This window comes from Melanerpes formicivorus, unplaced genomic scaffold (assembly GCF_026170545.1).
Source record: "Melanerpes formicivorus ecotype bairdi unplaced genomic scaffold, bMelFor1.0.p_v2 SCAF_2, whole genome shotgun sequence".
Taxonomy (NCBI): domain Eukaryota; kingdom Metazoa; phylum Chordata; class Aves; order Piciformes; family Picidae; genus Melanerpes; species Melanerpes formicivorus.
The window spans coordinates 1,270,465-1,286,724 of NW_027142354.1; the positions used below are offsets into that span (position 1 = coordinate 1,270,465).

General features: G+C 49.8%; 1 protein-coding gene across 3 annotated transcripts in view; it reads left to right on the forward strand.

Annotated features, from left to right (window-relative positions):
- The first annotated feature begins 3,068 nt into the window (after positions 1–3,068).
- The window catches only part of CYB5R4 (cytochrome b5 reductase 4), a 59,071-nt gene continuing 45,879 nt past the window's right edge, over positions 3,069–16,260 (forward strand). For 2 of the 3 annotated variants that reach the window (XM_068148929.1, XM_068148938.1), the window contains exons 1-4: positions 3,069–3,201; positions 4,888–5,041; positions 9,955–10,055; positions 12,669–12,753. In XM_068148929.1, the coding sequence (XP_068005030.1) occupies positions 3,127–3,201; positions 4,888–5,041; positions 9,955–10,055; positions 12,669–12,753 (415 nt within the window). In that variant the 5' untranslated portion in view covers positions 3,069–3,126. Of the gene's footprint in view, positions 3,202–3,869; positions 3,889–4,887; positions 5,042–9,954; positions 10,056–12,668; positions 12,754–16,260 lie in introns of those variants that run through there. The other variant, XM_068148946.1, reaches the window with a different exon arrangement.

Below are 16,260 nucleotides of genomic sequence, written 5' to 3' on the forward strand. Positions count from 1 at the left end.
GTCTTGTAATTTTATCTGACACTTTTTTCCCTTTGTTTTTGTCCTGTTTTAGGCAGGGGAGGAATTAATTGTTGTTTTGTTTATCTGAGGTCCTGTAGACAGTAACTTGGATGTCAATTTTAGCAGCATGGAACAGATGCATTACTTAAGTGGTCTATGGTCATGTCACTTCCTCCTTTTGAAGACACAAGGAAAACTTTTGCATTATGATTTAGTATCATAGTATCAGTCAGGGTTGGAAGGGACCACAAGGATCATCTAGTTTCAACCCCCCTGCTATGGGCAGGGACACCTCACACTAGATCAGGCTGGCCAGAGCCTCATCCAGCCTGTTCTTAAACACCTCCAGGGATGGGGCCTCGACCACCTCCCTGGACAACCCATTCCAGGGCTTCACCACTCTCATGGTGAAGAAATTCCTCCTCACATCCTGCCTGAATCTTCCCACCTCCAGCTTCATTCCACTAGACTTCATGTGGATGGCTATCAAGGAGTCATTGGATTAAGTATTCAAGTGTTGTGCCTGCTCTTAACAGAGTTTCAAACATGGAAGAGAAACAGTATAGCTATTTCCCCCATGGAAGGAAGAGTCCAATTTCTACTCTAGTTTTTGCTTCCAAGTAAGGGGCTTGCCTCAAACTGCTCATGCTATGTCACGTATATGAGGTGTGTTTTCACACAAATACAGTATGAAACTTACCAGTTTTTAAGTGGCTATCAGGTCCGGTGTGAATTATTTTGATTGAGCTTGTTTTTGATAAAGAAAGCAAAGCTTGGTAGCAATGATAAACCTTTATTAGAATAAACCAAACCAGGTTGGAAGTGACCTTCAAGATCATCGTGTCCAACCCATCAACCAATCCAACCCACCCAAACAGCTAACCCATGGCACCAAGCACCCCATCAAGTCTCCTTCTGAACACCTTCAATGATGGCGACTCCACCACCTCCCCGGGCAACCCATTCCAATGGGCAATCACTCTTTCTGTATAGAACTTCTTCCTAACATCCAACCTGAACCTCCCCTGGCGCAGCCTGAGACTGTGTCCTCTTGTTCTGGTACTGGGTGCCTGGGAGAAGAGACCATCATCAGCCTGTCTACAACCTCCCTTCAGGTAGTTGTAGAGAGTGATAAGGTCACCCCTCAGTCTCCTCCAGGCTAAGCAGCCCCAGCTCCCTCAGTCTCTCCTCATAGGGCTTGTGTTCCAAACCCCTCACCAACTTTGTTGCTCTTCTCTGGACTCGTTCCAGCAAGTCAACATCCTTCCTGATCATGGCCTGATCATGCAGGCCAAAACCCCTAATGGAATGAACAAACAATAAGGTCCAGAATTCAAATGCTGGTGACTTTGTCAGGTATTTCTTATGTATGTATTTGCCCAAGTGCTTGCATATGTGTGTTGCTGCAGGCTGGGCCGCCTCAGTTTATCATGGCATCCCTGGAATACTTGCCCTGTTGTATCTGCTCCCCGTGGGCCAGGCACAGCTCAGCAGGAAGGACGGGTCCTCCCACATAGCAGTTCTCACCTTTGGAGCGCCCGGTGGCACGCAGCCTGCATCACAGAATTAACCAGGTTGGAAAAGACCTTTGAGATCATCAAGTCCAGCCTATCACACAACACCGTCTAATCAACTAAACCATGGCATTAAGTGCCTCGTCCAGTCTCTTTTTAAACGTCTCCAGTGATGGTGACTCCACCACCTCCCTGGGCAGCACATTCCAATGGCAAATCACTTTCTGTGAAAAATTTCTTCCCAACACCCAATCTAAACCTCCCCTGGAACAGCTTGAGGCTCTGTCCTCTTGTTCTGTTGCTGCTTGCCTGGAAGAGACCAACCCCCACCTGGCTACAACCTCCCTTCAGGTAGCTGTAGAGAGCAATAAGGTCTCCCCTGAGCCTCCTCGAGGCTGAACACCCCCAGCTCCTTCAGGCTCTCCTCATAGCAGCAGGATTGTTTAGCCTGGAGGAGGCTCAGGGGTGACCTCATTGCCCTCTACAACTACCTGAAAGGTGGTTGTAGCCAGGAAGGGGTTGGCCTCTTCCCCCGGGCAACCAGCACCAGAACAAGGGGACACAGTCTCAAGCTGTGCCAGGGGAGGTTTAGACTCGAGGTGAGGAGAAAGTTCTTCACCGAGCGAGTCATTCGTCATTGGAACAGGCTGCCCAGGGAGGTTGTTGAGTCATTGTCCCTCGAGACGTTCAAGAGGAGATTGGACGTGGCACTTGGTGCCATGGTCTAGTCATGGGGTCTGTGTTGATAGGTTGGACTCGATGATCCTCGAGGTCCTTTCCAACCTAAGTTATACTGTGATACTGTAATACCAGTTCCGTTACACCCTTCAGGCTCCAGCACCATGGCTCGTACTGTGAAACCAGGATGTAAACACAGGTGCAGCAAGAGCCAAGCAACCCGGGGGAGATAAGGCGGCGGACGCGGTACCCGGAGTTCTTAACGCCGGCGCACCCGCGCTGCTCCGTCCTGTAACAGGGACCCACGAACGCAGGCAGTCCCCAACTGGACCCTGACAGCGCAGAACCGTCCGCGGCGGCAGCCCTGGGCCGCTGGTAGCCTAATCCTCGCCCGCCCGTGGGATCCGCCTGCCGCCGCCGCGCCTGCGCCGGAGCGCTTCCCCGCGCCCGCCCGTGGGATCCGCCTGCCGCCGCCGCGCCTGCGCCGGAGCGCTTCCCCCCGCCCGCCCGTGGGATCCGCCTGCCGCCGCCGCGCCTGCGCCGGAGCGCTTCCCCCCGCCCGCCCGTGGGATCCGCCTGCCGCCGCCGCGCCTGCGCCGGAGCGCTTCCCCCCGCCCGCCCGTGGGATCCGCCTGCCGCCGCCGCGCCTGCGCCGGAGCGCTTCCCCCCGCCCGCCCGTGGGATCCGCCTGCCGCCGCCGCGCCTGCGCCGGAGCGCTTCCCCCCGCCCGCCCGTGGGATCCGCCTGCCGCCGCCGCGCCTGCGCCGGAGCGCTTCCCCCCGCCCGCCCGTGGGATCCGCCTGCCGCCGCCGCGCCTGCGCCGGAGCGCTTCCCCCCGCCCGCCCGTGGGATCCGCCTGCCGCCGCCGCGCCTGCGCCGGAGCGCTTCCCCCCGCCCGCCCGCGGGGGCGCCGGCCGCGGCCTGCCCCGGCAGGATGCTGAACGTTCCTCCGCAGGCCTTCCCTGCGCCCAGCTCCCAGCAGCGAGTGGCCGCGAGCGGCCGTGCCAAGGTAGGGATGGGATGAAGAGAGTCGCCTGCAGCCAGTGCTGGGGTCTTCCCCGGCGCCGCTGCCCTGGGCCCTGCGGAGCTGCCGGTGATCGGCGCGGGTGAGGGCCGAGATCCTGGCCCGACGGGGTCAGCGTTTTCCACGCTTGGTTTCGGCCAGCTGCGTGGCCCCGGCTCTCTGCGGGAGCTGTTGTGGCTTGCTGGTCGGCTCCCGGTTGCGGCTGGTGCGGGGTTGTCTCTGGCCGGTTCCTGAGAGCTCTGGTACCCCGGCAACCGCCGAGGGAAGGCGGCGGCTGTAGCCGGGCCCCCGGGCGAGCGTCTGCCTCCCAGTACTTCTCGTTTGGGAGGGTAGTGGTGATCACACTTCCTGCTCTGCCTTCCCAGCCTTTCTCGAGGTTGCTTCTGTGCAGAGATGGAGAAGTTCGGCTTGAAATTACTGTGTGCAGTACATGTTGGGTCCTCATCTTTGGAGTAGTTTGGGGGGCTGGAACTAGGAGCCCCTGTTACAAGGAGGATCTGGATGTGCTTGAACGTGTCGGGAGAAGAGCCACGAGGATGAGCAGCGAGCTGGAGTTCCTCTCCTGTGGAGACAGACTGAGAGAGTTGAGGTTGTGCAGTCTGGAGAAGAGAAGGCTCCGAGGAGACCGTATCGTGGACTCCCAGTATCAGAAGGGGGCCTACAAGAAAGCTGGTGAGGGGCTTTTTAGGGTGTTAGGTAATGAGAGGACTAGGGGGACTGGAGCAAAATTAGAAGTGGGTAGATTCAGACTGGATGTTAGGAAGACGTTCTTCACAGGGAGGGTGGTGAGACACTGGCGCAGGTTGCCCAGGGAGGTGGTGGAAGCCTCATCCCTGGAGGTTTTTAAGTCCAGGCTGGATGTGGCTGTGGGCAACCTGATCTAGTGTGAGGTGTCCCTGCCCGTGGCAGGGGGTTTGGAGCTGGATGATCCTTGAGGTCCCTTCCAACCCTAAACATTCTCTGATTCTATGATTTGGTGCCTTCAGACCTCATTTGGAAAGCAGTCTCGTACTTAACTACAGTAGCATCAAGCAATGTGGGTCTGTGGTCTTTAATTTTATCCTTGCTGATTTTGCTGTGGTTTTGTAAGACCATGAGCCTTTACCCTGCTGTCTGCTGTTAGTGTTTGGATCCAAGGAGGTCCCTGTGTGTGGTGCTGTTGAAAAGGAAGGTGCTAGACACCCTGAAGATCTTGCTTTGAGTGTATGGGCATACTATGGTAAACTTAGTCTTAAGTCTTTCTCTGGGTGAGTTTTCCACTTGTTGTAGGGCTTCAGAAAGGTTTTGTGAATGCAGTGAGGGTGAACTTCCCTACCTTGTCCTACCTGACCGTGATTTTCAAATCCCTCTCTTTTGTTGCTCATAGGATTCCATGCCATAACTCAAATGGTGCTGATAAAAACTTTACCACCACAGGAGCACTTGATATCCGCAGTTTGCTTTGGGAAGAGCTGTCTGAATATTTGCTGATGCTCAGTAATTCCCTTGTCTGTGTTACTTGATAAGATGCTCCCCTTATGGCTGAGTAGGACTCCCAAATATCAGTAAAGAATATGGATTGTGTTGTTTCTTGTTTTGCCTGATTCTTCCTAGGAAGCTTTAAAAACGTGTGTTGAATGGCTGTTTCTTCCTTTAGAGTTTGATAATGTTTGTAGCTCTGTTATTTTTCAGGTACCTTTGAAACCAGGAAGGAGTCTTATGGATTGGATTCAACTAACTAAAAGTGGGAAGGACTTGACTGGTTTGAAAGGGAGGCTAATTGAAGTGACAGAAGATGAGCTTGCTAAACACAACAAAAAGGAGGACTGCTGGATATGTATAAGAGGTTAGTTGCTGTGATGTTGCTTCTACTTTTTTGTTTGGACTAGCTTCTCTCTTCTGAACTTAAAGAAGCTGCACAAAATCTCAGACAGCAACAGCAAAAGCTAAACTTCAAAACAAACTGTGCACCTTCTATGTTTAGGCCAGGTGTAATCTGACAAAATTGGATGCAACTTTGAGTTAGAGAGATAGTGCCACAAAGCTTTGCTTTACTTTCATCCCTTTCTTAGGAAGTCTTCCAAGTGGGCATATTTTACACTTTTATATCTGCATGTGTGAGCAAACCATGAAATTGTATCTCAGAAGTTGAAAGTATTGTAAGTTAACAGTGTGTGAAAAGTGGTTTGCAGCAACAGCACTAAAAATAGCCTTCTAGGCATGGCTAAAGTTCCTAGTTGGCTTACAGGAGGAGTAAAATGTTTACTCTCCAGTTGAATCCAGTTGGAATATGGAGTCTAAAGTACAGTGACACTGCTTTAAATTTGTATCATAGTATCAGTCAGGGTTGGAAGGGACCACAAGGATCATCTAGTTCCAACCCCCCTGCCATGGGCAGGGACACCCCACACTACATCAACCTGGTCAGAGCCTCGTCCAGCCTGGTCTTAAGCACCTCCAGGGATGTGGCCTCAACCACCTCCCTGGACAACCCATTCCAGGGCTTCACCACTCTCCACTTCACCTCACATCCATTCTGTCATGAGATAACAGCACTTCTATGCAGATAGGTTAAGAAGGTCAGAGTAGCTAATGTGGCATTGCTCTAAGAGGATTGGTTCATTTAGTAGTGACTGATCTGGTGAGGAACATCACTGGTATCTGACTTAATGTCATCTCTCAACTCCAGCAAAAGAAAGTTAAGAACTTCTCTCTGAGGGCAACTTGGTTTTTGTTGGGTGCTAAAGGCGTTGAATGTATGGGTAAAGTGTTGATCAGCCCTGGATTCATTTTCTGTGTGCAGCTTTTGCCCATACTAGAAAAACTGTAGTGGGAGATGAGCTAAAGAGAGCTTATTTACTGTGGAGGCCTGCTCTTTTTTTCCTCAAAAAGGGACTTCTGCTACCACAGTCAGAATCACTGCTTTGAAAGGCTTCTGATTGCTTTTTCAGTGTCTTACTCTTCATTGACTCCACTCTGAAGTTGTTTAGGTTCTGTTTGGATTTTTTTTACAAGAACTTTATTATTCTGTTTCTGTCTTTGTCTTTTTTCCATCTCTGCCTTTTCTTTTTGTGTTCTCAGACATCTAATGAAAAAACCCCAACATAACTGAGAGTTTTGGTAGATTACAGGGGATTGGACGTGGCATTTGGTGCCATGGTTTATCTGTCATGAGGTCTTGGGTGACAGGTTGGACCTGACGATCTTTGAGGTCTTTTCCAACCTTACTGATTCTGTGACTACCTGTAGACCTGGTATGTGGACAGGTAATAGAATAGAATAAACCAGGTTGGAAGAGACCTCAAGATCATTGTGTCCAACCCATCAACCAATCCAACCCACCTAAACAACTAAACCATGGCACCAAGCACCCCATCAAGCCTCCTCCTGAACACCTCCAATGATGGTGACTCCACCACCTCCCCAGGCAGCCCATTCCAATGGGCAATCACTCTTTCTGTATAGAACTTCTTTCTAACATCCAACCTAAACCTCCCCTGGTGCAGCCTGAGACTGTGTCCTCTTGTTCTGGTGCTGGCTGCCTGGGAGAAGAGACCAACCTCTGCCTGTCTACAGCCTCCTTTCAGGTAGTTGTAGAGAGCAATAAGGTCACCCCTGAGTCTCCTCCTTTCCAGGCTAAGCAACCCCAGCTCCCTCAGCCACCCCTCATAGGGCTGTGTTCCAAACCCCTCACCAACTTCGTTGCCCTTCTCTGGACTCGTTCCAGCAAGTCAACCTCCTTCCTAAACTGAGGGGCCCAGAACTGGACACAGTACTCGAGGTGTGGCCTAACCAGTGCAGTGTACAGGGGCAGAATGACCTCCCTGCTCCTGCTGGCCACACTCTTCCTGATGCAGGCCAGGATGCCATTGGCCCTCTTGGCTGCCTGAGCACACTGCAGGCTCATGTTCAGCCTACCATCGACCAGCACCCCCAGGTCCCTCCCTACCTGGCCTCTCTCCAGCCACTCTGACTCCAGCCTGTAGCACTGCATGGGGTTGTTGTGGCCAAAGCTGAATGAGGTTTCTGCATTGGTAGTTAGACTGTGTCTGTGTAAGACAGCAGGAATTGATGAGAAGACTGTGAAGGAAAACAAGAGCTAACTTTGTTCAGAACCCCAGTAGGATGATCATCAAAGCAAGCCACAAATTTATATAGAAGTGGAACATCAGAGAGTTCAGAAACAGAGTGAAGGGTATATAAATGCAATTTCTTTTGTTCCTGCAAGTTAAATGGTAAATTGAACAAGTGACATGCTCTGCAGGCCTTAGCTGTGTAGAGACTTGAACAATTTACTGCATGCAGTACTCAGTGCTGCACACGAGATGGCACCGTTAAAACATCCTTTGGAAGATCAGGTCTGTAAAGGTGCACAGAGCCTTCCTTTGTGATCTGCCATTGTTATTCTTGCCATCTAAGGTTGTTCATAGAATGTTTCCCCCTGAAGTAATTAATGTGTGCTTCTTAATGTGTTAAAAGCTCATTAGGAAAGCAGTGGCACAGTTCTTCTACTGGTAGCTTCCTGTTATGTGTCTTCAAATATTGTTCCATGTCTTCAGATATTCTGCAAAACAGGCCTGCAGTAGTCCTGTTGCCAGCAAAATGTCTGTAGCTGTATCTGTTTATAGCTGCATTCTTCAGGTGCTACTTACTCTGGTTGCATAGCAACAGTAATTAGACTTCAGCATTTCAGACCTATGAAGAAGCTTTGTTTCATCTCCCTGGAAATACTAAGGATAGTACTTGTGGACAAAGAATACTGAGCCCTATTATTGGGACACATTTGATACCACAGTTGTAATCTTTTTAATGAGCATAGTCTATGCTAAGTTTGTTACAGAGGGATCTCGACAGGCTTGCAGAGGGACCTTGACAGGCTGGACAGATGGGCAGAGTCCAAGGGCATGAGATTGAACACATCCAAGTGATAGGTTCTGCACATTGGCCACAACAACCCCATGCAGTGCTACAGGCTGGGGTCAGAGTGGCTGGAGAGCAGCCAGGCAGAGAGGGACCTGGGGGTGCTGGTTGATGGTAGGCTGAGCATGAGCCTGCAGTGTGCCCAGGGGGCCAAGAGGTCCAATGGCATCCTGGCCTGCATCAGGAAGTGTGGCCAGCAGGAGCAGGGAGGTCATTCTGCCCCTGTACACTGCACTGGTTAGGCCACACCTTGAGTACTGTGTCCAGTTCTGGGCTCCTCAGTTTAGGAAGGAGGTTGACTTGCTGGAATGAGTCCAGAGAAGGGCAATGAAGTTGGTGAGGGGTTTGGAGCACAAGCCCTATGAGGAGAGACTGAGGGAGCTGGGGTTGCTTAGCCTGGAGAAGAGGAGACTCAGGGGTAACCTTATTGCTGTCTACAAGTACCTGAAGGGAGGTTGTAGACAGGCGGATGTTGGTCTCTTCTCCCAGGCAGCCAGTACCAGAAGAAGAGGACACAGTCTCAGGCTGCGCCAGGGGAGGTTCAGGCTGGAGGTCAGGAGGAAGTTCTACACAGAGAGAGTGATTGCCCATTGGAATGGGCTGCCCGAGGAGGTGGTGGAGTCACTATCACTGGAGGTGTTCAGGAGGAGACTTGATGGGGTGCTTGGTTGCATGGTTTAGTTGGTTGGGTGGTGTTGGATGGTGGGTTGGACACGATGATCTTGAAGGTCTCTTCCAACCTGGTCTGGTCTGGTCTGGTGTGGTCTATTCTATTCTATCTTATCTTGGTCAATCTGAAGAATGGAAGTTTAGTTGTTATGGGTGTGGCTTTTTCCTTACAGAAAACAGTTAATTTCTGTAGGCTTTTTATTCTACAGATGATGGGTGGTAGGGAAGCAGCCCTTCAGGGGTAACTTAATTGGAGGAGAGTGAAAACAGTTCTGTGCACTGGTTGGCTTCATTTTATGTCTCTGTTTAAATCAATCTCTGGTTCTTTTACCCTCTAGCTAGGGCACATCATGTTCAATGTCGTGGATTTATTTTGTTAAAGTCTTAACCTTTCTCCAGATGTCCACTGGGCAAGTGGCAAGGCATTGTAGGATTGGCCTCTCTATGAAATAAGCTATGTCAGACATTGGAACAGGTTGCCCAGGGAGGTGGTAGAAGAAGCCCCATCCCTGGAGGTTTTTAAGGCCAGGCTGGATGTGGCTCTGGGCAACCTGATCTAATGTGAGGGGTCCCTGCCCATGGCAGGGGGATTGGAGCTAGATGACCGTTGAGGTCCCTTCGAACCCTAACAATTCTCTGTCTTGTGCTCCATACAATTTTGTTTCTGGTTTTGGACAATCCTGCTGTTTGTTGTGATAGTGTCTGCTGTTTGCCATTTCAGTGTTTAATGTGTGCTAAGCTTTTGGCTGTTTTTTCAGGTAGGAGTGGTTGTAGCAGCTGTAGAATAGAATAGAATTAACCAGGTTGGAAGAGACCTTTGAGATCATCGTGTCCAACCTATCATCCAACACCATCTAATCAACTAAACCATGGCACCAAGCACTCCATCCAGTCTCCTCCTAAACACCGCCAGTGATGGTGACTCCACCACCTCCCTGGGCAGCACATTCCAATGGTCAATCACTCTCTTTATGAAGAATTTCTTCCTTACATCCAGCCTGAATCTCCCCTGGTGCAGCTTGAGACTGTGTCCTCTTGTTCTGGTGGTGGTTGCCTGGGAGAAGAGACCAACCCCCACCTGGCTACAACCTCCCCTCAGGTAGTTGCAGATAGCAATAAGGTCTCCCCTGTAGAAACACTGCTCAGGTTTTTGTGTTCCATTTTCTGCAGGATTTGTGTATAATGTCACCCCATACATGGAATATCATCCTGGTGGCGAGGATGAACTGATGAAAGCAGCAGGAAAAGATGGTACAGACCTCTTTGATCAGGTGAGAACAAACAGCAGCAGATGACAATTATCACCAAAAAGTGTTTTGAAAAATGCATGGGGTTTTGACTGGTGTTTAGGGCCATTCCAGTGGAAACAGTGATTTGAACTCTTATGTCTTAGGGAAAGAGCTACAGGCTGGGGTCGGAGTGACTGGAGAGCTCCCAAACGGAGAGGGATCTGGGGGTACTGATCAACAGCCACCTGAATATGAGCCAGCAGTGTGCCCAGGTGGCCAGGAGGGCGAATGGCATCCTGGCCTGCATTAGGAACAGTGTGGCCAGCAGGAGCAGGGAAGTCATTGTGCCCCTGTACTCTGCTTTGGTTAGGCCACACCTTGAGTCCTGTGTCCAGTTCTGGGCCCCTCAGTTTAAGAGGGACATAGAAACACTTGAACGTGTCCAGAGAAGGGCAACAAGGCTGGGGAGAGGCCTTGAGCACAGCCCTATGAGGAGAGGCTGAGGGAGCTGGGATTGTTTAGCCTGGAGAAGAGGAGGCTCAGGGGAGACCTTATTGCCCTCTACAGCTACCTGAAAGGTGGTTGTAGCCAGGAAGGGGTTGGTCTCTTCTCCCAGGCAACCAGCACCAGAGTAAGAGGACACAGTCTCAAGCTGTGCCAGGGGAGGTTTAGACTCGAGGTGAGAAGAAAGTTCTTCACAGAAAGAGTGATTTGCCATTGGAATGTGCTGCCCAGGGAGGTGGTGGAGTCACCATCCCTGGAGGTGTTCAAGAGGGGATTGGACGTGGCACTTGGTGCCATGGTCTAGTCATGGGGTCTGTGTTGATAGGTTGGACTTGATGATCCTCGAGGTGTCTTCCAACCTTAGTTATACTGTGATACTGTGAAAAGCAGTGGGTTGCTGCTCAGAATGGCACTTAGATGTGCTGAAAGAAAAAGTGACTTTGTTGGAATGATGCTTCAATCTGACCATATTATTTGGTTTTGGGTTGATTTTATTAGCAGACAGAGCAATAAAGCTATGCTATCTCAACAGCTTGCAATACTGCTCTTGATAGACTGCTACAGCAAGTAATTACTGCCACTGCACAGGCATTTTCTTCTCAGAACTTTTAACTTCTTGAAAAATCTGTGTAGTACTCTTTTGTCTATTAGCTTGGCCACTGAATGGTGAGCAAGGTACTAAGATATAATGCTGGGGCTGCTCTTAAGTGACTGTGAGCAGATCAGAAGATAAGTGGTCTCTTTCTTTACTGCTTCTGTAAATGTTTAGAAAAGACTCAGAAAACACAGGGTCTGCTGAATGAGTGTACTTGGTGTGAGGCATCTCTTGCAAACCTGGTGTTGCAAAAGATGATTCATTGAGTTGGTGTTTTTTTAGAAGCATTCCTTTGGCTCACAAGGTTTGTCTGAGAAATTGGGAAAGAGTAGGAAGGAAATCTCCTGTGTCTGAAAGGAAATCTTGATCTCTACAGTTCATGCATCACAGCATGTTATGCCTTTATTTGCAAAACATTTGTAACAGGGAATGTTAAGGAGTGATGATGTTTTACTTTTGTTAAGTTCACCTTTGGTTAATCCTTTCACAAATTAACTGCTTCATTGAGGCACAATTGCACCCTCAGCAAGTTTGCTGATGACACCAAGCTGTCCGGAGTCCCTCAGGGATCAGTCCTGGGACCTGTCTTGTTCAGCATCTTTGTGGGTGCCATGGACAGTGGTATTGAGTGCACCCTCAGCAAATTTGCTGATGACACCAAGCTGTGTAGTGCAGCAGACAGGCTGGAGGGAAGGGAGGCCATCCAGAGGGACCTTGACAGGCTGGAGAGGTGGGCACAAGCCAACCTCAGGAGGTTCAACAAGACCAAATGCAGGGTCCTGCATCTGGGTCGAGGCAATCCCAGGCACAAATCCAGGCTGGGCAGTGACTGGCTGGAAAGCAGCCCTGAGGAGAGAGCCTTGGGCGTGCTGGTGGAGGAGAAGCTCAACATGAGCTCTCAGTGTGCACTTGCAGCCCGCAAAGCCAATCAGATCCTGGGCTGCATCAGGAGAAGTGTGGCCAGCAGGTCAAGGGAGGTGATCCTCCCCCTCTACTCAGCTCTGGTGAGACCCCAGGTTGCTTAGCCTGGAGAAGAGGAGACTCAGGGGTGACCCTATTACTCTCTACAACTACCTGAAGGGATGTTGTAGCCAGGCAGAGGTTGGTCTCTTCTCCCAGGCAGCCAGTACCAGAACAAGAGGACACAGTCTCAGGCTGCACCAGGGGAGGTTTAGGTTGGATGTTAGGAAGAAGTTCTATACAGAGAGAGAGATTGTCCATTGGAATGGGCTGCCTGGGGAGGTGGTGGAGTCACCATCATTGGAGGTGTTCAGGAGGAGACTTGACAGGGTGCTTGGTTGCATGGTTTGGTTGGGTGGTGTTGGATGATAGGTTGGACGCGATGATCTTGAAGGTCTCTTTCAACCTGGTCTGGTCTATTCTATTCTATATTCTATTCTATATTCTATTCTACTGAATGACACCGTGATGGCTATTTAAAAGCATAATCTGTTCAAACATTAGCTACTGTACAAAAATGAACTTTCCTACTTCAGGGCATAGAACAACATGGAATGAATTACAGATTTTTGTGAAAACTTACTTTGCTAATGCAGGTTCATCGTTGGGTCAACTATGAATCAATGCTGAAGGAATGTCTTGTTGGGAGAATGACTGTCAAGCCTGTTGCTGCTCCAAAAGGTGAGAGTTTTAAGAACTAAATAACTTCTGTCATGCTTTATTCCAAGGTTATCTGGAAATTATCCTCATATTTATGAGAAGAGTCTCTATCCTTGCATACAGAGGAAGGCTATTGCATACTGCCCCTCAATATAAGAAAGGTGTTGAGATGCTTGAATGTGTCCAGAGAAGGGCAGCAAGGATGGTGAGGGGTCTGGAGCACAAGCCCCATGAGGAGAGGCTGAGGGAGCTGGGGTTGCTTAGCCTGGAGAAGAGGAGGCTCAGGGGAGACCTTCTTGCTGTCTACAACTACCTGAAGGGAAGTTGTAGCCAGGTGGGGGTTAGTCTCTTCTCCAGGCAAGCAGCACCAGAACAAGAGGACACAGCCTCAAGCTGCACCAGGGGAGGTTTAGGCTTGAGGTGAGGAGAAAGTTCTTCACAGAAAGTGTAATTTGCCATTGGAATGTGCTGCCCAGGGAGGTGGTGGAGTCACCATCATTGGAGGTGCTTAAAAAACACTGGCTGAGGCACTTGGTGCCATGATTTAGTTGATTAGATCATGTTGGATGATAGGTTGGCCTTGATGATCTCAAAGGTCTTTTCCAACCTGGTTAATTCTGTGATACATTCAGTCTTTTTGTAGCAGATACTTGATGATGAAACCCCTTTATGTATAGTTTTATAAACAATGTAGTGCACATTTTCCCTTTGAGAATAGAATAGAATAAGCCAGGTTGGAAGAGACCTTGTAGTCATCAGAAAACAGATGCTTGTTATGTGTGTGTATATATACATATATTTATTGTGTGTATATATATATACACACACATAAATCTAGGATAGAAAAGATGTATATATTTTTTCCCCCCCTACATCTTTCCTTCTTCTTCTGAGCCCAGGGGACAAACTTTCTCAGGCAGTTCTTTCATCTTGAAATAAAAGTCACTATCTTAAATCTGGTGATTTTGGCACCAGACAAAGGTCTGGCCAGCTGCATATGTACTGAGACACTTGACTGCATTTTATAGGCTGTTACCCTTTCCAGAATGCTTTATTGGGTGCTTTGGTTTGAATTTACTTGGGCAAAATCTTGCTGATACAACAGCCCTTCGAAGCCAGGACAGCAGGAGCTGTAGTATATCCTCTTGAAATGGCAGTGATGGCTTCCAGAGGCTTTACTCCTCAGTATTTGCTTCACTTTGTAAACCACAGCCAAACTTTTCCATACCTAGGAAGCAAATATTTGTTACTCAGTACTGACCCTTAGCAAAACTGCAGTGAGAGCATGAAAGAATTAATGGTTGCAGCTATTTTTCTCACCTTTTGTAGTGGCCTTTTGTTCACAGATTCAACCATCTCTTGCAACTCTTCAGCTGATGACAGTGTGCACTGCTTATTTGCTCAGTCCTATTGGGGCTTGGATTTGCACCCCAACAAACAGGAACTTCTCCCCCCCGGAGTAAATTTACCACACTAACTCAGAACTTGGAAGCAAAGTTGTATTTACAAAAGTAGACTAAACATAAAAGTATAAAAGGCACTAAACATACACAAGAACCAAGCAAGTGAGCAGCAGGAAAGAGAGAGGACACTCTGGGCTCCTAAACTATATAGAAATTTGCAGAACCAAGGAATGAACTAAACTTCCCTCTGTTACTTGCTCAGCCTGCTAGGAAAATTTGTCCAGGTTCACTAAGAACAGCAAATCTCTTCTTCAGGGGCATCTCTTTAACATCTCTTTAATGTCTTTATTGATGATCTGGATGAGGGCATTGAGTCCATCAGCAGTAAATTTGCTGATGACACCAAGCTGGGGGCAGGAGTTGATCTGCTGGAGGGTAGAGAGGCTCTGCAGAGGGACCTCGACAGGCTGGACAGATGGGCAGAGTCCAAGGGCAGGAGATTGAACACATCCAAGTGCCAGGTTCTGCACATTGGCCACAACAACCCCATGCAGAGCTACAGGCTGGGGTCAAAGTGGCTGGAGAGCGGCCAGGCAGAGAGGGACCTGGGGGTGCTGGTTGATGGTAGGCTGAACATGAGCCTGCAGTGTGCCCAGGCAGCCAAGAGGGCCAATGGCATCGTGGCCTGCATCAGGAAGAGTGTGGCCAGCAGGAGCAGGGAGGTCATTCTGCCCCTGTACACTGCACTGGTTAGGCCACACCTCGAGTCCTGTGTCCAGTTCTGGGCCCCTCAGTTTAGGAAGGAGGTTGACTTGCTGGAACGAGTCCAGAGAAGGGCAACAAAGTTGGTGAGGGGTTTGGAACACAGCCCTGTGAGGAGAGGCTGAGGGAGCTGGGGCTGCATAGCCTGGAGAGGAGGAGACTCAGGGGTGACCTTATTGCTCTCTACAACTATCTGAAGGGAGGTTGTAAACAGGCAGAGGTTGGTCTCTTCTCCCAGGCATCCAGCACCAGAACAAGAGGACACAGTCTCAGGCTGTGCCAGGGGAGGTTTAGGCTGGAGGTCAGGAGGAAGTTCTACACAGAGAGAGTGATTGCCCATTGGAATGGGCTGCCTGGGGAGGTGGTGGAATCGCCATCACTAGAGGTGTTCAGGAGACTTGACAGGATGCTTGGTTGCATGGTTTAGTTGATTAGGTGGTGTTGGATGATAGGATGATCTTGAAGGTCTCTTCCAACCTGGTTTATTCTATTCTATTCTATCTGAGGGGGTTCAGTGGCTGTTGGGGTGCCATGCCTGCCAGACTAGAGAGAAATTCGTCTCCACCGATCTCCAGTTTGAGTCATCCTGTTTGGGAAGCTGGAAAAGGGTAGGGAGACCTTAGTGTCCTGACTGCTGCATGGCTGATGGGACTGTTTGAGGGGTGGCAGAGTCTGGTTCCACCAGTCTAGCTCCCTCTTGCACTCCCTAATAGTCTGCAGGATTAAATGGGCCCCTAAGTATAGAGGAAAGACAGGATTGAAATTACAGGATCATAGAATCATTGCACAGGCCAGGCAGGAAGGGACCTCCAAAGATCATCCAGTCTGTCCTCCCTGCAGCCAGCAGGGACATCCCCAACTAGATCAGGTTGCCCAGGGCCTCATCAAGTCTTACCTTGAATATCTCCAGGGAAGGGGCCTCAACCACCTCCCTGGGCAACCTGTTGCAGTGTTCCACCACCCTCATTGTGAAGAACTTCTTCCTGATAACCAATCTAAATCTACCCTTCACTAGTTTGAAGCCATTGTTCCTGGTCCTGTCACTGCAGGCCTTTGCAAACAGCCTCTCCCCATCCTTCCTGTAGGCCTCCTTCAGGTACTGGCAGGCTGCTATTAGGTCTCCCCAGAACCTCCTCCTCTCCAGACTGAAGAACCCCACCTCCCTCAGCCTGTCCTCATAGCAGAGGTGCTTCAATCTCCTGATCTTTTTCATGGCCTTCCTCTGCACCCTCTCCCTTAGGTCTGGATGCATGCCTGTGCAACCTGTGCTAGATTCTATGGCCCTGCTCTGGCAGGGGGCTTGGACTTGATCTCCAGAGGTCCCTTCCAACCCCTGACATCCTGTGATCCTGTGAACTCCTTA